Below are 23,721 nucleotides of genomic sequence, written 5' to 3' on the forward strand. Positions count from 1 at the left end.
TGGTACTTTTTTGTAAGTGAACTCTTCTTGTAAGTGAAATTTGCTTGCTCTTGACCTGGTCATAGTGCAGTACGCCTCTTCAGCCACCGAAAAAATATGAGGCTCCATATCAGCCGTGTCCTGGCCACTGTAAGCATCAATCACCTCCTCTCCATAAATGGGCAACTGTTCGTATGGATTTAATGCCACCAACACAATCCCTATTAAAGTATAAGAAAGTTATCTAAATTAGATTTATATATCTATGAAATGAAAAAAAATGTAATTAATGAAGTTTAACATGCAAGGCCATCATTTTCTTTGCATAATTCACACACCAATAAACTCAGTGCTTGGTAAATGTTCTTTACAGTAGCCAATATAACAATGAGTGAATCTCTGTGCCTTGAACTTTACACCCAGTAAAATGGAGGTTAATGGGTGATGGCTGTAAAAACTTGCCACTGTATTCTGCAGAATTTAACTCACCGCAATATGTGTAAATGCTATTGTAGTCAAGAAAGCGCACTCGCAAATTGTGAAGTACCGCTGGCTCATGGAGGAAGGTTAGAGCTGTGAGGTCATTCTCCCCCTCCAAAATATCAGGGTTACCTAGAGGGGGAAGACCTGCCGGAGGCAACACTGGATACTCCATCTCCTTATTTAAAAACAAATATATACAGTACCGTTTGTGACGCCGTCAGGCCTCATGGTTTCATTTCAGTATCATATGTGTGTTTTTGTCTTACTCTGCCATCACTGAGTTGGATTAAGATCTGCTGGTCTCCAGGACGATAGTCTTGAAGCAGCTGTACAGACACCCACACAGCTTCTGGGTCTGGCACCCACACACATGCACCCTGAGGGTCGATACATAATAAATACAAAGCATAATCAACAAAAAAAAAAATAGTCAAAGTAATTTTTTAGCTTATAGAATACCACAAATTAGTGTGTGGCTGATCATAAATTTATTTTTTGGTGTTTTAACAGGAAGTAAAGAGGCAACTGGATCCAGAAAAGTCCACGAGCCGGGTCTCGAAGATGGAACTCGGGTCGGAGCAGTGCCCATGAGGTTATTTTTTCTCTCTTTCTTTTGTATTTATTTATTTATTTATTTTACTTGTTGCATGCGTTTTTCGAAGTGAAGGAAATACAAAGACCATTCTACTAATGTTTCTTATCCCTCACTACTTCGCTAATTAATATTATTACACAAACTTTAAGGCGCCCCTTATGAAAATTAACCATGGTTTTACTATAGTAAAAAAGTAGTTAACTATGACCGTAGTAACCGTGGTATTTTGGTGCGATGGTTTTGATACCATGGTTTTACTACAGTAATATTGTACAGTAAAACCATAGTAACCATGACTGTAGTAACTGGTATTTTTAAAAACCATGGTTTTGATACCATGGTTCTACTACAGTAATATTGTAATAGTAAAACTGCAGTTTTACTAAATTATCTTGAATTACATTTAAGCCATTCGATTTCAACAAACACCTACAAAATAACAACAGAAAGTTGTCATTCTATGATACAGACTTTATAACAAAAATTGCATAATCTGAAAGAAAATATAAACCTGTTTTCTCAGACAAGGCCTGACTTATATGCATATTTGAGCTGTTTTTACTGAAAGCAACTTGCATTGACTGACCTATCTTAAAATATGTCAGCGGGCCGGTTTTGTCTCATGATGCACACCAAGACATGTTAGTTTATAAAAGCTATACTTAAATGTCCGAATTGAACTAGGTCTAACTCTGTGGAAATAGGCTATAAACAATTACATTTTAACTGATGAAAGTGTTGAAGACGGGTTGACATTCCATTGCTTTTCAAACAAAAAATGCTACATTGCGCCTCCAGCAGAGTTTAGTGCTGACCCTAAACACACCTGAACCAGCTAATCAAGGTTTACTAGAAACTCCAAGCCAGGTGTGCATAGGCAAAAAAGGACATTGCAGTCTATAGTCTGCAGTCTTGATTATTATAATTTCTAAAGATATGAATACCAAGGAAATTGATTCAATATTTTGAATGTTACACAACTGCCCAGCAAACAAATTTAGCTTCTGGGAACGTTGGTTTTTGGTTCGGTTAACCTTAAGGGAACGTTCCCAGAACATTCAAAAATGGAAACTAAAAATAACCTACATGGAACGTTCCTATTGTTTGGTTCCCAAAAAAATAGCCTCATGGGATCATTGGGGAACGTTAGAGGAACGTTTTGCTTGTTGGGTCATGTGCCTGAGTGACTATCTGGCCCAACCCAGTGACACTCTTTTTCTCCTTAATCAGCATGAAAACACTAGCAGCACCATTAAACATTAACATCAGCCGGTCAACACTATATCTATCTATCTATCTATCTATCTATCTATCTATCTATCTATCTATCTATCTATCTATCTATCTATCTGTCTGTCTATCTGTCTGTCTGTCTGTCTGTCTGTCTGTCTATCTATCTATCTATCTATCTGTCTGTCTGTCTGTCTGTCTGTCTATCTATCTATCTATCTATCTATCAATCATCTATCTATCTGTGTCTATCTATCTGTCTATCTATTCTGATCATAATGACATTCAATGAAACTGCAAAAAAAATTATTATACATAAAAACTTATGAAATGCACTTACCTTTGTGTAGAGCTCTGTGGTTGCCATCTAGCCAGAGAGTTAATTTCTGTTTTGACAGCTCAAATGAAACCTCTCTACAACTACAGCTGTTCTTTTCATTTGCTTCTCAGAGCGAGTGACTGGCCCGGTGCCCTTTGGTCTGTTAAAGATTCAGCCATCATATCCGTAATAGTAAGTTAACAGTTAATCCTTGATGTTTGAGAGGGACATTCAAAACGGCTGTGCATCTGAACAATTTCATAGCAGCATAAAGTAGGGTGGCACATTACTGATAACATAAAGAAAGTGGATCAATAACACCTGTCAAATAATTGCAGAAAAAAACAATAAAGACATTCAACACAGGAACATTTTATTTTAGGAAATGTAGAAGAGAACATGGACATCATTGTGATGATATGGGCAATGAACAAAACATTTTTTTTATAAAAACATACTTTTCAACCAGCAAAATGTTTAGTTAAGTTGCTTTTCACAGGATGTTTACACATCACCAAGTATAAATCACGTGTCACATTTTATGAATCACCATTCACATTTCACTTCCAGGTTGACTGTGGAAATGTTATTCAGTGTCAAGTATGAACAGCTTATGAAGAAAAACATCAGGCAGTTTGAACAAGCACCAGATGAGTCGAAAACAGAAAATCTGAAACAAAAAACCACTTTGTAACTTATTAATGTTTATCAAAGTCTTGTCCCTGATAAAACATTTGGTATTGAGAAAACATACAAACTGAATTTGAACTGCATAATACTGATTTTCAACTTGGAATATTGTTCAACAATACTAACAGGGAGCAAAGTCAATATTTTCTGTTTTTGACAGAGATTTAAAGATTTTTTTAGTCACAGAGAATAATCAACATATCAGCTGTGATAAAGTTTAGCACCCACTAGAACGGGAGGATTGTATTTTTGACTTGATTGTTCCATCTCCAAATCAAATCCAAATACCCCCTAAAAAAATAAACCTTAAAACATTTAATGCAGAAGGCAGTACAACTGAAACTTTTCCAACATTTTGTTCTTTCAGAAAACGTTCAGAACATTAAAAAATGATACTAATAAAACCGAGCAAACAGTCTCTGTGAGATCCCAACGGGTGGGCGAACATGGATTTTCAGCGAAGCTGGGAGATGACAACGTGGTGTGTTGATCAGTGTTGGGAAACTCATGTGCAGGTGTTTCACACAGATTTGAATACCCTGTGAAAAAAACAATGCTTGCTTATAGAGGGATGTTTCAGTTTATGTGACTATTTCCTTCAGGAAACGAGTCGTTTTTCCTCAACTACCTTTGCTATACTTCCTGTTTGTCTTCATTACAATTTCCCTCCTGTTTGAGCGAGTCTCCCTCACTAGATGTTTCCTCCACTTGGGCCAACATGTCAGCCATCAAAGCCTCTTCCAGTCGCTTCCGAACACTGTACACCAGCTCCTCTTGCTTTCTGTGACCAAAACATTATTTACATCAATATCCAACACATACATTTGTCATATAAAATATGACACCATGCATCATTCAAAAGGCTGAAATACCTGATATCCTCATCTGTGACGATGAAGGCCTTACAGAGAGGCTGAGCCGTGTTGAGCCAGACTCCCGGGTTCTTCTCCACAGCGGCGGACAGTTGGCCAGTGATGGGAGCCGCACTGGTGTGAAGGGCACTGGCAATCGCTGACAACAGGGTCTTATCTGTGCATCCAGGGCCTACACCTTCAGTGACGTATGAAATATTATAGAATTAATTCATTTTAGTCGCATCTATTGATGAAAACCTCTATTTGACTACTTTATTCTGAAAAAAAAAAAAAACTGAGCACTGTCTAACACTTGATGGCTGCTCTGTCAAGTCCTCGTCGTCAGTTAGGAATCTGGGTGTGCTCTTTCATACCATTCTTTCATTTGAAAGCCACATTTCTAGCATCTGTAAAACCACATTCTTCCATTTTAAACAAAATATCAGTGACAAGAGCAGAAATGTTAGTTCATGCGTTCATGACCTCAAGGCTAGATTATTGTAATGCTCTACTGGGTGGTTGCCCTGCACGCTTAATAAACAAACTCCAGCTAGACCAAAATGCAGCAGCTCGAGTTCTTACCAGAACCAGGAAGTCTGACCATATTAGCCCGGTTCTGTCAACACTGTTTTGGCTCCCGATTAAACATCATATATTTAAAAACATTGCTAATTACTTGCAAAGCACTAAATGGTTTAACTCCTCAATACTTGAGCCAGCTCGAAACGTCCTTCACATCTATTGCAATCTAAAAAAAAAAAAAGGCCAGTTGATAATACCTAGAATATCAAAATTAGCTGCAGGCAGTAAATCCTTTTCCTATTTAGCACCCAAACTCTAGAACAGACTTCCTAGCCTTGTTTGGGAAGCAGACTTTCAGACTAAAAACACATCTCTCTAACCTGGCAGACAAATAACACATAATCAGTTTCTATCATTTAACTCTATGGTCTGTTAAAGTATTGTTAGGCCGCATAAAATAGGTCAAGCGGAACCGGGAACACTTCCCTTAACACCCGATGTACTTTTTTACATCGTAAGAAGAATTGCATCCATGCTAATATTAGTCTCTCTGTTAATCCAGAGGTTACCGTAGTCAGCCGTATCCGGTCCGTATCCAGATCAGATGGTGAACCTGCACCCTAAGACGACCACAATGGTCCTGAATGTCAGCGGAGACCCCGTCTACTAGACAATCCCTTGAGAAGACCTTGTCGGCACGACAGCCGTCTACACAGATCCTCAGCAGAGACCACAAGAACCAGGCCCTATGACCAGTTTCGGTTCCATACTGGCTGATGAATCCCATCTTCAAGCAAAAGGAAATATTTGAATGCTACCGATCCACTGTCTGATTTCTGATTTGTGATGCAGCCTAAATCCTAATCACACCATGTTCATAAGTTGGCCAGAGGAGAACTGAGCCTGGTTTCTCCATTCTGTCACTGGATGGAGTTTGCCACTGTCGCCTCTGGCTTGCTTAGTTGGGGACACTTAATATTCAACAATATTATTGATCTGACTGGACTGACGCTGTTGTATGAGATCTGAACTGAGCTGGATGATGACATCACTGTTGAACTTCTTCATAGATTAAATGAACTAATTTAATAATTGATGATGTTTATAATGGAACTGAATCAATACTGAACTGACTTCAGCTGAACAATGACACTATTTTATTTTTAGAGCTGCTTTACGAAATGAACTCTGTTTGCAAGACAAGTCACATTTATTTATATAGCACTTTATACAATACAGATTGCTTCAAAGCAGCTTTACAGTTACAACAGGAAAATATAGCTGCAAGCAGCCATTACCGGGGCCAAGCGCAAGAAGTGGCAACATATGCCAAAATGGCTAGGAGTGGCAGACCAACTGCAGCAAGGAGCAATTACGGGCATTTTGAGAGAACTTTTGGCAAATGGCTAAAAAAATCACATAAACATTAACTTATAAGATGATTTAATGGGTTATCACTTTCGAACAATAGGTGGCGCAGTTACGAAATAGATGTGTGGTCAGAGTGAGGTGACAATGACACATGCAAAGTTTGGTGTCAAAATGTGAAGGCATTGCAGAGATAAAGCCTAAATAGTCATTTTGGCAGCATGCCTCAAATTTGATGCTGTGGTATACGAAAACGGTTTTGTCTATCGTCATGCAATCCATAACTTTTATTCGGCACCATCTGGAGATGATACGACTCAATTTTCGTGAAAATCGGACAAACGGTCTAGGAGGAGTTCGAAAAAGAAGTTTTTTTAAAAAATAAAGATGGCGGACAGGAAGTTTGGCTGATTATGCAAAACCTGATATCTATGTTTTCGGCATAACCCAAGGAATCTATTAAGATCAGTTTCATTGCAATAGGCAAATTTATTCAAAAGTTATTAGCGTTCTCAGAAATTAATTATAACTTTTGACCAACAGGTGGCGCTGTCTCAAAATCTTTTGAGTACCTTCAGGGCATGCTGCTTATGGCACACACTGAGTTTCGTAATGTTAGACCAAAGCATTTGTTTAGTATAGCATTGTATTTCACAAAACTGTATTGAAGTCAATGGGAATTTCACGTTTTGTTCTATTATAGCGCCACCAAGAGGCTCAGTCCCACAATTTGTTTTATGTGTCCTCAGAGTGACCCCATACATATGTGTGTCAATTTTGGTGCAAATATCTCAATTTACTTCCGAGTTATAAACATTTATATGAAAAAACACGTAAAAAATGACTGACACATGACTTTGTTTGAATTTTACTACCCCTTACTATCAATATTTTCACATTTGGGCATTAGCGTATAGTTAACAAGCTATGATTCCGTGTTTCTGACGGTGGTTTCGTCTCGATCGGAACAGCGGTTTTGAAGATATCGCCAAGTGTTTTTTTCACGCTAAATCGCTACGCTACACCAACCGTAATACGAAACCCAGCATGTTTAGTATCATTGGAATCGGCAACAATTCAGGATCTCAAAAAGATGACTCCTGTGAAAATAAGTGTACCACACCCAAAGTTATAAGCATCTGAAAAAAAAAATTCACCACTAGGTGGCGCTGTTTCGAAACTTCTCAGGCTCCTTCAGGGCATCGTACTGATGACCCATACCGAGTTTCGTAACAATTCGTTCATGCGTTCAAAAAATACAGTATTTTAGCACATAATTCAAAATGGCCGACAGCCAAAATGGCCGATCTGGGAAAATTGCATATCAGTCAACTCGGCATGATGCCCTGAATCTAACGAGATGAAGTTTATGATTTTTGGACAAACCGTTCAGAAGTTACGAGCAAAAATAGCCATTTTTCATATCTCCGGACCACTAGGTGGCGCTGCGCCGAAACGCTGCATGTAGCCTCAGGTCATGCTTGTGATAACATGTACCAAGTTTGGTCTGAATAGGATTAAGCGTTGCGGAGATACAGCCTCACGTCTGTTTTTGCAAGCGCTACGTAAAATTAGTTTGCGCGTTTATCGAAAACGGTTCTTCGAATCATCTTGAATTCCATAACTTTTTGTCAGCACTGCCTGGAGATGATCCGGTGCGATTTTGGTGAAAATCGGACAAACCGTCTAGGACGAGTTCGCAAAAGTAGGTTTTTTGGAAAATTCAAAATGGCGGCCATTTTTTTATGACGGAAAATGACGTCATAGGGTGTGATCGAATCGGCATGAGCTCAGGAACAAGAGGAAAAAAGAATTTTGTTGATAGGCCTTACGGTTCAAAAGTTATTAGCATAATAAAAGTGCAACTTTGGACAGTTGGTGGCGCTAGAGGGAATGAGTTAGAGACACCAAAATTGGTGCATTTAAAGTTGGGACTGTCCTCTATCAGAATGTCAAACCAAAACAACTTTCCCGCAAACCGGTCTATGGGCTGCCATAGACGCCCAGTCGGAAGAAGAATAATAATAATAAATATAGCTGCAAGCAGCCATTACCGGGGCCAAGCGCAAGAAGCGGCAACATATGCCAAAATGGCAAGGAGTGGCAGACCAACTGCAGCAAGGAGCAATTAAGGGCATTTTGAGAGAACTTTGGGCAAATGGCTAAGAAAATCACATAAACATTAACTTATAAGATGATTTAATGGGTTATCACTTTCAAACAATAGGTGGCGATGTTACGAAATAGATGTGATGTGGTCAGAGTGAGGTGACAATGACACATGCAAAGTTTGGTGTCAAAATGTGAAGGCATTGCAGAGATAAAGCCTAAATAGTAATTTTGGCAGCATGCCTAAAATTTGATGCTGTGGTATACGAAAACGGTTTTGTCTATCATCGTGCAATTCATAAATTTTAGTCGGCACGGTCTGGAGATGATACGATTCAATTTTCGTGAAAATCGGACAAACGGTCTAGGAGGAGTTCGAAAAAGAAGGCTTTTCAAAGAAATAAAGATGGCGAACAGGAAGTTTGTCTGATTATGGAAAACCTGATATCTATGTTTTCAGCATAACCCAACGAATCTATTAAGATCAGTTTCATTGCAATAAGCAAATTTATTCAAAAGTAATTAGCGTTCTCAGAAATTAATTATAACTTTTGACCAACAGGTGGCGCTGTCTCAAAATCTTTTGAGTACCTTCAGGGCATGCTGCTTATGGCACACACTGAGTTTTGTAATATTACACTAATGCATTTGTTTAGTATAGCATTTTATTTCACAAAACTATTGAAGTCAATGGGAATTTCACGTTTTGTTCTATTATAGCGCCACCAAGAGGCTCAGTCCCACAATTTTTTTTATGTGTCCTCAGAGTGACCCCATACATATGTGTGTCAATTTTGGTGCAAATATCTCAATTCACTTCCGAGTTATAAACATTTATATGAAAAAACACTTAAAAAATGACTGACACATGACTTTGTTTGAATTTTACTACCCCTTACTATCAATATTTTCGCATTTGGGCATTAGCGTATAGTTAACAAGCTATGATTCCGTGTTTCTGGCGGTGGTTTCGTCTCGATCGGAACAGCGGTTTTGAAGATATCGCCAAGTGTTTTTTTCGCGCTAAATCGCTACGCTACACCAACCGTAACACGAAACCCAGCATGTTTGGTATCGTTGGACTCGGCAACGATTCAGGAACTCAAAAAATGACTCCCGTGAAAATAAGTGTACCACACCCAAAGTTATAAGCGTTTGAAAAAAAAAATTCACCACTAGGTGGCGCTGTTTCGAAACTTCTCAGGCTTCTTCAGGGCATCGTACTGATGACCCATACCGAGTTTCGTAACAATTCGTTCATGCGTTCAAAAAATACAGCATTTTAGCACATAATTCAAAATGGCCGACAGCCAAAATGGCCGATCTGGGAAAATTGGATATCAGTTGACTCGGCATGATGCCCTGAATCTAACGAGATGAAGTTTATGATTTTTGGACAAACCGTTCAGAAGTTACGAGCAAAAATAGCCATTTTTCATATCTCCGGACCACTAGGTGGCGCTGCGCCGAAACGCTGCATGTAGCCTCAGGTCATGCTTGTGATAACATGTACCAAGTTTGGTCTGAATAGGATGAAGCGTTGCGGAGATACAACCTCACGTCTGTTTTTGCAAGCGCTACGTAAAATTAGTTTGCGCGCTTATCGAAAACGGTTATTCGAATCATCTTGAATTCCATAACTTTTTGTCAGCACTGCTTGGAGATGATCCTATGCGATTTTGGTGAAAATCGGACAAACCGTCTAGGACGAGTTCGCAAAAGTAGGTTTTTTAGAAAATTCAAAATGGCGGCCATTTTTTTATGACGGAAAATGACGTCATAGGGTGCGATCGAATCGCCATGAGCTCAGGAACAAGAAGAAAAAAGAATTTTGTTGATAGGCTTTACGGTTCAAAAGTTATTAGCATAATAAAAGTGCAACTTTGGACAGTTGGTGGCGCTAGAGGGAATGAGTTAGAGACACCAAAATTGGTGTATTTAAAGTTGGGACTGTCCTCTATCAGAATGTCAAACCAAAACAACTTTCCCGCAAACCGGTCTATGGGCTGCCATAGACGCCCAGTCGGAAGAAGAATAATAATAATAAATATAGCTGCAAGCAGCCATTACCGGGGCCAAGCGCAAGAAGCGGCAACATATGCCAAAATGGCAAGGAGTGGCAGACCAACTGCAGCAAGGAGCAATTAAGGGCATTTTGAGAGAACTTTGGGCAAATGGCTAAGAAAATCACATAAACAGTAACTTATAAGATGATTTAATGGGTTATCACTTTCGAACAATAGGTGGCGCAGTTACGAAATAGATGTGATGTGGTCAGAGTGAGGTGACAATGACACATGCAAAGTTTGGTGTCAAAATGTGAAGGCATTGCAGAGATAAAGCCTATAGTAATTTTGGCAGCATGCCTAAACTTTGATGCTGCAGTATACGAAAACGGTTTTGTCTATCATCGTGCAATTCATAACTTTTAGCCGGCACGGTCTGGAGATGATACGATTCAATTTTCGTGAAAATCGGACAAACGGTCTAGGAGGAGTTCGAAAAAGAAGGTTTTTCAAAGAAATAAAGATGGCGAACAGGAAGTTTGTCTGATTATGGAAAACCTGATATCTATGTTTTCAGGATAACCCAACGAATCTATTAAGATCAGTTTCATTGCAATAGGAAAATGTATTCAAAAGTTATTAGCGTTCTCAGAAATTAATTATAACTTTTGACCAACAGGTGGCGCTGTCTCAAAATCTTTTGAGTACCTTCAGGGCATGCTGCTTATGGCACACACTGAGTTTTGTAATGTTAGACCAAAGCATTTGTTTAGTATAGCATTGTATTTCACAAAACTGTATTGAAGTCAATGGGAATTTCACGTTTTGTTCTATTATAGCGCCACCAAGAGGCTCAGTCCCACAATTTTTTTTATGTGTCCTCAGAGTGACCCCATACATATGTGTCAATTTTGGTGAAAATATCTCAATTCGCTTCCGAGTTATAAATATTTATATGAAAAAACACGTAAAAAATGACTGACACATGACTTTGTTTGAATTTTACTACCCCTTACTATCAATATTTTCGCATTTGGGTATTAGCGTATAGTTAACAAGCTATGATTCCGTGTTTCTGACGGTGGTTTCGTCTCGATCGGAACAGCGGTTTTGAAGATATCGCCAAGTGTTTTTTTCGCGCTAAATCGCTACGCTACGCCATCCGTGAGACGAAACCCGACATATTTTGTATCGTTGGACTCGGCAACGATTCAGGACCTCAAAAATATGACTCCCGTGAAAATAAGTGTACCACACCCAAAGTTATAAGCGTTTGAATAAAACAATTCACCACTAGGTGGCGCTGTTTCGAAACTTCTCAGGCTCCTTCAGGGCATCGTACTGATGACCCATACCGAGTTTCGTAACAATTCGTTCATGCGTTCAAAAAATACAGCATTTTAGCACATAATTCAAAATGGCCGACAGCCAAAATGGCCGATCTGGGAAAATTGGATATCGGTCGACTCGGCATGACGCCCTGAATCTAACGAGACCAAGTTTTTGATTTTTGGAGAAACTGTTCAGAAGTTATGAGCAAAAATAGCCATTTTTTATATCTCCGGACCACTAGGTGGCGCTGCGCCGAAACGCAGCATGTAGCCTCAGGTCATGCTTGTGATGACACGTACCAAGTTTGGTCTGAAAACGAGTAAGCGTTGCGGAGATACCGCCTCATGTCTGTTTTCGCAAGCGCCATGTAAAATTTGTTTGCGAGTTTATCGAAAACGGTTATTCGAATCATCTTGAATTCCATAACTTTTTGTCAGCACTGGCTGGAGATGATCCGGTGCGATTTTGGTGAAAATCGGACAAACCGTCTAGGACGAGTTCGCAAAAGTAGGTTTTTTGGAAAATTCAAAATGGCGGCCGTTTTTTTATGACGGAAAATGACGTCATAGGGTGCAATCGAATCGCCATGAGCTCAAAAACAAGAGGAAAAAAGAATTTTGTTGATAGGCCTTACGGTTCAAAAGTTATTAGCATAATAAAAGTGAAAATTTGGACAGTTGGTGGCGCTAGAGGGAATGAGTTAGAGACACCAAAATTGGTGTATTTAATGCTGGGACTGTCCTCTATCAGAATGTCAAACCAAAACAACTTTCCCGCAAACCGGTCTATGGGCTGCCATAGACGCCCAGTCGGAAGAAGAATAATAATAATAATAATAATAATAATAATAAGAACCGGCACAGATACAATAGGTGCCTCCGCACCTTCGGTGCTTGGCCCCTAATAATAATAAATATAGCTGCAAGCAGCCATTACCGGGGCCAAGCGCAAGAAGCGGCAACATATGCCAAAATGGCAAGGAGTGGCAGACCAACTGCAGCAAGGAGCAATTAAGGGCATTTTGAGAGAACTTTGGGCAAATGGCTAAGAAAATCACATAAACATTAACTTATAGGATGATTTAATGGGTTATCACTTTCGAACAATAGGTGGCGCAGTTACGAAATAGATGTGATGTGGTCAGAGTGAGGTGACAATGACACATGCAAAGTTTGGTGTCAAAATGTGAAGGCATTGCAGAGATAAAGCCTAAATAGTAATTTTGGCAGCATGCCTAAACTTTGATGCTGTGGTATAGGAAAACCGTTTTGTCTATCATCGTGCAATTCATAAGTTTTAGTCGGCACGGTCTGGAGATGATACGATTCAATTTTCGTGAAAATCGGACAAACTGTCTAGGAGGAGTTCGAAAAAGCAGGTTTTTCAAAGAAATAAAGATGGCGGACAGGAAGTTTGGCTGATTATGCAAAACCTGATATCTATGTTTTCGGCATAACCCAAGGAATCTATTAAGATCAGTTTCATTGCAATAGGCAAATTTATTCAAAAGTTATTAGCATTCTCAGAAATTAATTATAACTTTTGACCAACAGGTGGCGCTGTCTCAAAATCTTTTGAGTACCTTCAGGGCATGCTGCTTATGGCACACACTGAGTTTTGTAATATTACACCAATGCATTTGTTTAGTATAGCATTTTATTTCACAAAACTCTATTGAAGTCAATGGGAATTTCACGTTTTGTTCTATTATAGCGCCACCAAGAGGCTCAGTCCCACAATTTTTTTTATGTGTCCTCAGAGTGACCCCATACATATGTGTGTCAATTTTGGTGAAAATATCTCAATTTGCTTCCGAGTTATAAACATTTATATGAAAAAACACGTAAAAAATGACTGACACATGACTTTGTTTGAATTTTACTACCCCTTACTATCAATATTTACGCATTTGGGCATTAGTGTTTAGTTAACAAGCTATGATTCCGTGTTTCTGGCGGTGGTTTCGTCTCGATCGGAACAGCGGTTTTGAAGATATCGCCAAGTGTTTTTTTCGCGCTAAATCGCTACGCTACGCCATCCGTGAGATGAAACCCGACATATTTGGTATCGTTGGACTCGGCAACGATTCAGGACCTCAAAAATATGACTCCCGTGAAAATAAGTGTACCACACCCAAAGTTATAAGCGTTTGAATAAAACAATTCACCACTAGGTGGCGCTGTTTCGAAACTTCTCAGGCTCCTTCAGGGCATCGTACTGATGACCCATAACGAGTTTCGTAACAATTCGTTCATGCGTTCAAAAAATACAGCATTTTAGCACATAATTCAAAATGGCCGACAGCCAAAATGGCCGATCTGGGAAAATTGGATATCGGTCGACTCGGCATGACGCCCTGAATCTAACGAGACCAAGTTTTTGATTTTTGGAGAAACCGTTTAGAAGTTACGAGCAAAAATAGCCATTTTTCATATCTCCGGACCACTAGGTGGCGCTGCGCCGAAACGCTGCATGTAGCCTCAGGTCATGCTTGTGATAACATGTACCAAGTTTGGTCTGAATAGGATTAAGCGTTGCGGAGATACAGCCTCACGTCTGTTTTTGCAAGCGCTACGTAAAATTAGTTTGCGCGTTTATCGAAAACGGTTCTTCGAATCATCTTGAATTCCATAACTTTTTGTCAGCACTGCCTGGAGATGATCCGGTGCGATTTTGGTGAAAATCGGACAAACCGTCTAGGACGAGTTCGCAAAAGTAGGTTTTTTGGAAAATTCAAAATGGCGGCCATTTTTTTATGACGGAAAATGACGTCATAGGGTGTGATCGAATCGGCATGAGCTCAGGAACAAGAGGAAAAAAGAATTTTGTTGATAGGCCTTACGGTTCAAAAGTTATTAGCATAATAAAAGTGCAACTTTGGACAGTTGGTGGCGCTAGAGGGAATGAGTTAGAGACACCAAAATTGGTGCATTTAAAGTTGGGACTGTCCTCTATCAGAATGTCAAACCAAAACAACTTTCCCGCAAACCGGTCTATGGGCTGCCATAGACGCCCAGTCGGAAGAAGAATAATAATAATAAATATAGCTGCAAGCAGCCATTACCGGGGCCAAGCGCAAGAAGCGGCAACATATGCCAAAATGGCAAGGAGTGGCAGACCAACTGCAGCAAGGAGCAATTAAGGGCATTTTGAGAGAACTTTGGGCAAATGGCTAAGAAAATCACATAAACATTAACTTATAAGATGATTTAATGGGTTATCACTTTCAAACAATAGGTGGCGATGTTACGAAATAGATGTGATGTGGTCAGAGTGAGGTGACAATGACACATGCAAAGTTTGGTGTCAAAATGTGAAGGCATTGCAGAGATAAAGCCTAAATAGTAATTTTGGCAGCATGCCTAAAATTTGATGCTGTGGTATACGAAAACGGTTTTGTCTATCATCGTGCAATTCATAAATTTTAGTCGGCACGGTCTGGAGATGATACGATTCAATTTTCGTGAAAATCGGACAAACGGTCTAGGAGGAGTTCGAAAAAGAAGGCTTTTCAAAGAAATAAAGATGGCGAACAGGAAGTTTGTCTGATTATGGAAAACCTGATATCTATGTTTTCAGCATAACCCAACGAATCTATTAAGATCAGTTTCATTGCAATAAGCAAATTTATTCAAAAGTAATTAGCGTTCTCAGAAATTAATTATAACTTTTGACCAACAGGTGGCGCTGTCTCAAAATCTTTTGAGTACCTTCAGGGCATGCTGCTTATGGCACACACTGAGTTTTGTAATATTACACTAATGCATTTGTTTAGTATAGCATTTTATTTCACAAAACTATTGAAGTCAATGGGAATTTCACGTTTTGTTCTATTATAGCGCCACCAAGAGGCTCAGTCCCACAATTTTTTTTATGTGTCCTCAGAGTGACCCCATACATATGTGTGTCAATTTTGGTGCAAATATCTCAATTCACTTCCGAGTTATAAACATTTATATGAAAAAACACTTAAAAAATGACTGACACATGACTTTGTTTGAATTTTACTACCCCTTACTATCAATATTTTCGCATTTGGGCATTAGCGTATAGTTAACAAGCTATGATTCCGTGTTTCTGGCGGTGGTTTCGTCTCGATCGGAACAGCGGTTTTGAAGATATCGCCAAGTGTTTTTTTCGCGCTAAATCGCTACGCTACACCAACCGTAACACGAAACCCAGCATGTTTGGTATCGTTGGACTCGGCAACGATTCAGGAACTCAAAAAATGACTCCCGTGAAAATAAGTGTACCACACCCAAAGTTATAAGCGTTTGAAAAAAAAAATTCACCACTAGGTGGCGCTGTTTCGAAACTTCTCAGGCTTCTTCAGGGCATCGTACTGATGACCCATACCGAGTTTCGTAACAATTCGTTCATGCGTTCAAAAAATACAGCATTTTAGCACATAATTCAAAATGGCCGACAGCCAAAATGGCCGATCTGGGAAAATTGGATATCAGTTGACTCGGCATGATGCCCTGAATCTAACGAGATGAAGTTTATGATTTTTGGACAAACCGTTCAGAAGTTACGAGCAAAAATAGCCATTTTTCATATCTCCGGACCACTAGGTGGCGCTGCGCCGAAACGCTGCATGTAGCCTCAGGTCATGCTTGTGATAACATGTACCAAGTTTGGTCTGAATAGGATGAAGCGTTGCGGAGATACAACCTCACGTCTGTTTTTGCAAGCACTACGTAAAATTAGTTTGCGCGCTTATCGAAAACGGTTATTCGAATCATCTTGAATTCCATAACTTTTTGTCAGCACTGCTTGGAGATGATCCTATGCGATTTTGGTGAAAATCGGACAAACCGTCTAGGACGAGTTCGCAAAAGTAGGTTTTTTAGAAAATTCAAAATGGCGGCCATTTTTTTATGACGGAAAATGACGTCATAGGGTGCGATCGAATCGCCATGAGCTCAGGAACAAGAAGAAAAAAGAATTTTGTTGATAGGCTTTACGGTTCAAAAGTTATTAGCATAATAAAAGTGCAACTTTGGACAGTTGGTGGCGCTAGAGGGAATGAGTTAGAGACACCAAAATTGGTGTATTTAAAGTTGGGACTGTCCTCTATCAGAATGTCAAACCAAAACAACTTTCCCGCAAACCGGTCTATGGGCTGCCATAGACGCCCAGTCGGAAGAAGAATAATAATAATAATAATAATAAATATAGCTGCAAGCAGCCATTACCGGGGCCAAGCGCAAGAAGCGGCAACATATGCCAAAATGGCAAGGAGTGGCAGACCAACTGCAGCAAGGAGCAATTAAGGGCATTTTGAGAGAACTTTGGGCAAATGGCTAAGAAAATCACATAAACATTAACTTATAGGATGATTTAATGGGTTATCACTTTCGAACAATAGGTGGCGCAGTTACGAAATAGATGTGATGTGGTCAGAGTGAGGTGACAATGACACATGCAAAGTTTGGTGTCAAAATGTGAAGGCATTGCAGAGATAAAGCCTAAATAGTAATTTTGGCAGCATGCCTAAACTTTGATGCTGTGGTATAGGAAAACCGTTTTGTCTATCATCGTGCAATTCATAAGTTTTAGTCGGCACGGTCTGGAGATGATACGATTCAATTTTCGTGAAAATCGGACAAACTGTCTAGGAGGAGTTCGAAAAAGCAGGTTTTTCAAAGAAATAAAGATGGCGGACAGGAAGTTTGGCTGATTATGCAAAACCTGATATCTATGTTTTCGGCATAACCCAAGGAATCTATTAAGATCAGTTTCATTGCAATAGGCAAATTTATTCAAAAGTTATTAGCATTCTCAGAAATTAATTATAACTTTTGACCAACAGGTGGCGCTGTCTCAAAATCTTTTGAGTACCTTCAGGGCATGCTGCTTATGGCACACACTGAGTTTTGTAATATTACACCAATGCATTTGTTTAGTATAGCATTTTATTTCACAAAACTCTATTGAAGTCAATGGGAATTTCACGTTTTGTTCTATTATAGCGCCACCAAGAGGCTCAGTCCCACAATTTTTTTTATGTGTCCTCAGAGTGACCCCATACATATGTGTGTCAATTTTGGTGAAAATATCTCAATTTGCTTCCGAGTTATAAACATTTATATGAAAAAACACGTAAAAAATGACTGACACATGACTTTGTTTGAATTTTACTACCCCTTACTATCAATATTTACGCATTTGGGCATTAGTGTTTAGTTAACAAGCTATGATTCCGTGTTTCTGGCGGTGGTTTCGTCTCGATCGGAACAGCGGTTTTGAAGATATCGCCAAGTGTTTTTTTCGCGCTAAATCGCTACGCTACGCCATCCGTGAGATGAAACCCGACATATTTGGTATCGTTGGACTCGGCAACGATTCAGGACCTCAAAAATATGACTCCCGTGAAAATAAGTGTACCACACCCAAAGTTATAAGCGTTTGAATAAAACAATTCACCACTAGGTGGCGCTGTTTCGAAACTTCTCAGGCTCCTTCAGGGCATCGTACTGATGACCCATAACGAGTTTCGTAACAATTCGTTCATGCGTTCAAAAAATACAGCATTTTAGCACATAATTCAAAATGGCCGACAGCCAAAATGGCCGATCTGGGAAAATTGGATATCGGTCGACTCGGCATGACGCCCTGAATCTAACGAGACCAAGTTTTTGATTTTTGGAGAAACCGTTTAGAAGTTACGAGCAAAAATAGCCATTTTTCATATCTCCGGACCACTAGGTGGCGCTGCGCCGAAACGCAGCACGTAGCCTCAGGTCATGCTTGTGATAACCCGTACCAAGTTTGGTGTGAAAACGAGTAAGCGTTGCGGAGATACAACCTCACGTCTGTTTTCGCAAGCGCTACGTAAATTTTGTTTACGCGTTTATCGAAAACGGTTATTCGAATCATCTTGAATTCCATAACTTTTTGTCAGCACTGCCTGGAGATGATCCGGTGCGATTTTGGTGAAAATCGGACAAACCGTCTAGGACGAGTTCGCAAAAGTAGTTTTTTTTGAAAATTCAAAATGGCGGCCGTTTTTTTATGACGGAAAATGACGTCATAGGGTGCGATCGAATCGGCATGAGCTCAGGAACAAGAGGAAAAAAGAATTTTGTTGATAGGCCTTACGGTTCAAAAGTTATTAGCATAATAAAAGTGAAACTTTGGACAGTTGGTGGCGCTAGAGGGAATGCATTAGAGACACCAAAATTGGTGTATTTAAAGTTGGGACTGTCCTCTATCAGAATGTCAAACCAAAACAACTTTCCCGCAAACCGGTCTATGGGCTGCCATAGACGCCAAGTCAGAAACGGAAGAAGAATAATAATAATAATAGGAAACGGAACAGATACAATAGGTGCCTCCGCACCTTCGGTGCTTGGCCCCTAATAAGAACCGGCACAGATACAATAGGTGCCTCCGCACCTTCGGTGCTTGGCCCCTAATAATAATAATAAGAACCGGCACAGATACAATAGGTGCCTCCGCACCTTCGGTGCTTGGCCCCTAAATACTGCATTTCGGCTGTGGTTCAACTGAAGTAGGTTCAGTGTTGATTCAGTTCTGTTGTAAACATCATCAATTATTAAACTAAATAAACTTTTTTATTAGGCTTAACATTCTATTCAACTGTTTTGTGTGTCAACTCAACTCTGATAATATTCAAAATGTTTCTTCCCCTGGCCTTGATTGTGCTCACCTGTTTCATGTTAGAGCACTATAATTCTTGAGTGTAAATATCCCTGGCTGCATCCAAAATCACATACTTCCCAACTTTATAGTAGGCGAAAAACAGTATGTGACAAAAGAAGTATGTCCGAATTCACAGTACTCATTAAATGGAACCCGGATGACTTACTACTTCCGTCGAGATTGTGAAGTGTGCATACGATGGACATATTCTTATTAAAATAAACAAACTTGGATTAAGTTCTTCATCTCGCCCAGACATACCTTGTAAGCCTTTGGGGAGATCCATTGTTTTCACCAGCTCCTCTGCTATGTCAAAGGCATTGAGGCCACCCAACTTCTTCTCCCAGAAAAGCTGTCAATGAAAGTTAAATTAGCATTGTGCCACTATGAAAAACTACTAATAGTGGTGAATAAAACCTGAGAATTTAGGTCACGTTTACACAACAATGATGTACTAAAAACAGTTTTCCTTTGTGTTTTTCACGTTCAGAAAACAACATTATCAAAATGACACGGAGACGCGAAAGCGATTATTCATGCCTGGCCAGTAGATGGCGACGTCACTTTGCAAAGGAACACTACGTGTTTATAGACTGAACATCAAGTTTCAAAGACAATACATTTCAAACCATAAATTTTGCGTTTTCAGGCCCCCAAAACGTCTAAATGAACAGTTTTTAGTTAGAAAAATACCCCTAGATTAGTATTACCTGTCTGGGCTGGTCAATGGCCTTCTGTGGGTCTGTCTTAACCTTATTGCTGGGGTGGTTGGTAACTTTTGTGACGGGCTGTTTGAAGATGGAGGCTGTCTGTCGTACTGGGAGGGATGTATTCAGGTCGGGTTTGCCCTAACAAAGAGGGAACATTCTTGATTACCTTGATGAAAAAATGGGAATTGCTGATCTGTTTCTGGTTATTGTTGCAGGTAGACCAGCTTGACCAGTAAAACTGGCTTGAAATTGGTTTTAAAGGGTCACTAGCCATGCAGAGATCATTTCTCGGCAGCTATAAATCTAAAATGATGAATGTGTTTTTATGAATATGAAAATGTTTCCTCTTTGTTGATGAACATCCTCTCACCTTAGTCTGGCTATTGTTGTCATACCGGGGTCTCTGTCTGTTCTTGTTCAGTTTGCTCATGAGCATCTTGCCCGTGCGGAAATCAAAGGAGCTGAGATCCATGGAGTTGCCAAGGTAACGAGCCAATTGAGGCTTGCTCCGGAACTTCTTCCCAGTGGGGCTGGGGAAGTGGAGCAAAATAGGACATATCTCAGAGATTTGATAAACCCGTGCATGGATGCAAATTTGGAAAGAGAATGAGTTATGGTGACGGTAGTTGCAAACGGATATATCACACACGATATTCACAAACAATGACATGCAATGCCTAACTTGAAGCACATTTTTAAATATCCCAAGCCTGTGATGACAAAATGACAATGTTATTAGATCATGAATACTGTGAAGAACTCTTTCTGTTACTTGCCATTGTCTATCATGATGGCAATTAAAATCACATTCAAAATGCGATTGTAATGCTTAAAACACATTTGAACTGATAGGAAGAAGTTTAAAATTGTAATGCAAACCCCCTAATTTATAAATATTAGGGCTGGGCAATGATTAATCGCGATTAATCACATCCAAAATAAAAGTTTGTGTTTGCATAATATATGTGTGTGTAGTGTGTATAATTATTTTGCATATATAAATACACACACATGCATGTATATATTTAAGACATATAAATAATATAAATAAATATAAATATTAATAATACATTTTTTTAAATATATACATGCACGTGTGTGAATTTTTATATACAAAATATGTATGCAGAGTACACACACATATATTTTTCTATCCCTCACAGCCTTGTTTTTTTTATTGCTGTCAAATATTAAATATGGCGCTACCATGATTAAGGTCTATAGAACATTTAAACTTAATTAACTTTCTTAAAAATGAAGTATGATACAGTCTGTGGCGTGCTGTGTCTACAGTTTTCCTTGTCAGCTGTCCTTGTCAATCTACTCTGCCAAATGTTCACATTTGTTTCACATAGTTTGAGATAATAGTAATACTGTTTGTCTAGATCTAGTTCATTCTTCACTTGAACAGTTGCACTTCTGCATCTGAAACAAACCCTTGCACAGCCCTTTAAATCACGATTCTGTAGTAGAAGTTAGTTGACACAGGTGTGATGCAAAAATGAGTTCACTGAATATTCAGTATGATGATACCATGAAGATTTCGTGCTTGTTTCAAGGTCATGCACAAATATGGACAAACTTTTTTGGGGGCTCTTTAAGCTTGTCAAGGTCGTGCAAACATGTAACAACATAAATGGTTTTTAATTGATTAAATAATACGATACCACAAACTATACAAACGACCTGCCTCCCCCCTCTCTCGCCTCTGTTCTTCCTCCTCTTCCTCACCTCTGCTAAAAAAAGAACAGTCATGTCTATTTGTGACATGTCGTTGATTGGGAATCCTTGGAAAATGTGTTTATCCAGACTAAACACAATTTCACAGTTAAAACCAATGGAATGGAGATCCAAATGAATCATTCTTTATAACTGGTTCTTCTGAATGGTTCTACCAGAACCCACTTTGTTAGGTGGGTGAATCATTATCATACAAAAAGCAAATTTCACACATTTCTTCAATCCAGTTAACAAATGTGGCAAAAAACAATTTAAGTGTTATTTGGAGTGACAACATCAAACTGGAATGCAAACAAACACGTAAAACTTCTCAGTAGCACTTTATTTTTACAGTCCTGTTCCCCATGTAAATACTATATTGTAGTTATTATAAAAATAACTGGGTAATAACTAGGCTAGGTACTAACCCTGAACCTATACCTAAACCTTACCTTAACCCATATTAGTAATCAATTAATTTCAATTAAAATTCTTTCAAATGTCAGTGAAACAACTTTATTAAAATATTTCTTAATGGGTAAACCGTTTCTTTTACTTGTTTCAAAGAAAACAAGAATATTTATAAGCATTTGTGTTGTATAAATAGTGCGAGTGGTGTGAAAATTACAGTGTGCACTTCAAATGCCTGGATGACATAATTAATCGAAAAAACTAATTGTAAAATGTTGGACACCTCACGCACTCATCTGTCGCAGCTTTCTTGTGTAGTGGATTGAAAAGGGTTATCGGATTGGGGCCATCAAAACTGGATGACAACCTTATAAAATTCATACACTACAATGTTGAGTACATAGTATACAGTGAGTCATTTGGGACACAGTTTCTGTAATGTGCATTCATCACAAACACATTTAGTGCACTCTGGGTAACCAACCTGTAATAGTTTTTGAACAGGGCAAACTGAATTGTGGCACACAAAAAAAAAACCCAGCCATTTCAATTTGGATGCGATACGCATGCTAAATTGACATGTAGCCTACCCCCACGCCCTCCTGAAATAAAGCACACAAAATCCTCTCCACAGCTGGGCCTACTTTTACATGACAATCCCCCCTCTGTACTCAGTCCGTAACATAACACACATGGCTTCGAGCACTCCCACTTTTTACACACTGATGTCGGCAGAGTCTGCTTCCCCTGACATGCTGATTATCTAACGTGTTTTTAATCAAATATACTTACAAATGACGACCAATCTACAGTAATACAGTGTCTACATTCAATAATGTTGCTTTGTCACTTAGCAAAACGTTGCGCCGTATCGTAGCCTCATCACTTTGGGATCTTCTCAATGAAGGATTCCTCCGCTTGGAAATTAGCCTATACTTATGAAGTATGAATCATACAGATTACATATTTGATGTACTGTCCCTCGCAAAACAATATGCGTATTTGTGTTGTAGACAATGCTGCAATTCAGGCATCTCTTCGTTATAGTACCACACAGTATAATATGTAAGAATTGTGAGTAAAGTCGATATATTGTGAATGTAAACAAAGCCAGTAAAACAGACATTAGCACACATTTTTTTGTCAAGTGACTGAATGAAATAGTAACTACGGGTTGGTAAAAAACGACGCGTCTTACGAACATTGATGACAATCGCGGGACGAAAAAAGATGCTGCACCTGGTCCGTTAAAACAACGTCAATATACACTTTATTAGCAAGACCTGCCATTTCCAATTTAAGACAAATACTGCATTTTATATGTGCACACATCAGTACAGGTCGCTTTGTTACCCTATTACATAGTTTTATCAAATGCTAAACCCGTTTTCTTTCTTTAAATCGTCGCCGCTTGAAAGGACTGCGCAAACTAGTAGCCCAGACTGATCTATTCAAATGAACAAAAGCGATCGCTTTGCTCGTAAAACAGCATGACGATAAATGCAGATATGCGGGGTCGCGATTTTATACGTTTTCGACATTAAATAGGTTATACTTACTCATTTTTCTCCATCGCGCATTCTCTGTTGGTGTCGCCTTTTTGTGAATGTTAAATCCCCCTCTCTCTTCCTCTATACTTTCACTCCCCTCCCCCTTCAATGAGACAAATGAAAGACATTATGCCCGATTAGGGCTGACTTAACGAGACAAAGCCCTGCGGTAGTCG

General features: G+C 39.2%; 2 protein-coding genes and 1 long non-coding RNA gene across 6 annotated transcripts in view; 1 reads left to right on the forward strand and 2 right to left on the reverse strand.

Moving 5' to 3' along the window:
- LOC120495425 (unconventional myosin-Va) overlaps nt 1–2,762 on the reverse strand; it is a 16,557-nt gene extending 13,795 nt beyond the window's left edge. The window contains exons 1-4 of the mRNA XM_039694993.2: nt 2,628–2,762; nt 729–839; nt 469–637; nt 56–200 (exon numbers count right to left, since the gene is read on the reverse strand). Coding sequence (XP_039550927.2) covers nt 56–200; nt 469–637; nt 729–839; nt 2,628–2,654 — 452 coding nt within the window. The 5' untranslated portion in view covers nt 2,655–2,762. The remainder of the gene's footprint in view (nt 1–55; nt 201–468; nt 638–728; nt 840–2,627) is intronic.
- The window catches only part of LOC120495442 (uncharacterized), an 11,606-nt gene extending 6,004 nt beyond the window's left edge, over nt 1–5,602 (forward strand). For both annotated transcript variants that reach the window (XR_005626053.2, XR_005626052.2), the window contains 3 exons: nt 973–1,054; nt 2,738–2,798; nt 5,235–5,602. This is a non-coding gene — a long non-coding RNA (uncharacterized LOC120495442). The remainder of the gene's footprint in view (nt 1–972; nt 1,055–2,737; nt 2,799–5,234) is intronic.
- Nucleotides 2,959–23,721, reverse strand: mbd3b (methyl-CpG binding domain protein 3b). 3 transcript variants are annotated; one of them, XM_039695019.2, is made up of 8 exons: nt 23,555–23,721; nt 21,533–21,601; nt 20,236–20,395; nt 19,866–20,003; nt 19,417–19,507; nt 4,169–4,346; nt 3,925–4,077; nt 2,959–3,835 (listed from the first exon to the last, which is right to left on the reverse strand). In XM_039695019.2, exons 1-7 carry the CDS (start codon nt 23,566–23,568, stop codon nt 3,930–3,932), a joined length of 798 nt encoding a protein of 265 aa, XP_039550953.1. In that variant the 5' UTR covers nt 23,569–23,721; the 3' UTR covers nt 2,959–3,835; nt 3,925–3,929. The 3 variants fall into 3 exon arrangements, with proteins under 3 accessions (XP_039550953.1, XP_039550954.1, XP_039550955.1); XM_039695020.2 differs by having other exon boundaries at nt 21,533–21,598; nt 23,555–23,651; XM_039695021.2 differs by lacking the exon at nt 21,533–21,601 and having other exon boundaries at nt 23,555–23,668.

The sequence above is a fragment of the Pimephales promelas genome, chromosome 2, assembly GCF_988280905.1.
Source record: "Pimephales promelas chromosome 2, fPimPro1.hap1.1, whole genome shotgun sequence".
Lineage (NCBI taxonomy): Eukaryota > Metazoa > Chordata > Actinopteri > Cypriniformes > Leuciscidae > Pimephales > Pimephales promelas.

Coding starts and splice junctions, on each gene's coding strand:
- mbd3b (XM_039695019.2), bottom strand. Junction 20,396..21,532: donor GGTCGTTTGTATAGTTTGTG/GTATCGTATTAT, acceptor CCACTTCCCCAG/CCCCACTGGGAAGAAGTTCC. Junction 4,078..4,168: donor GTCACAGATGAGGATATCAG/GTATTTCAGCCT, acceptor TTTTGGTCACAG/AAAGCAAGAGGAGCTGGTGT.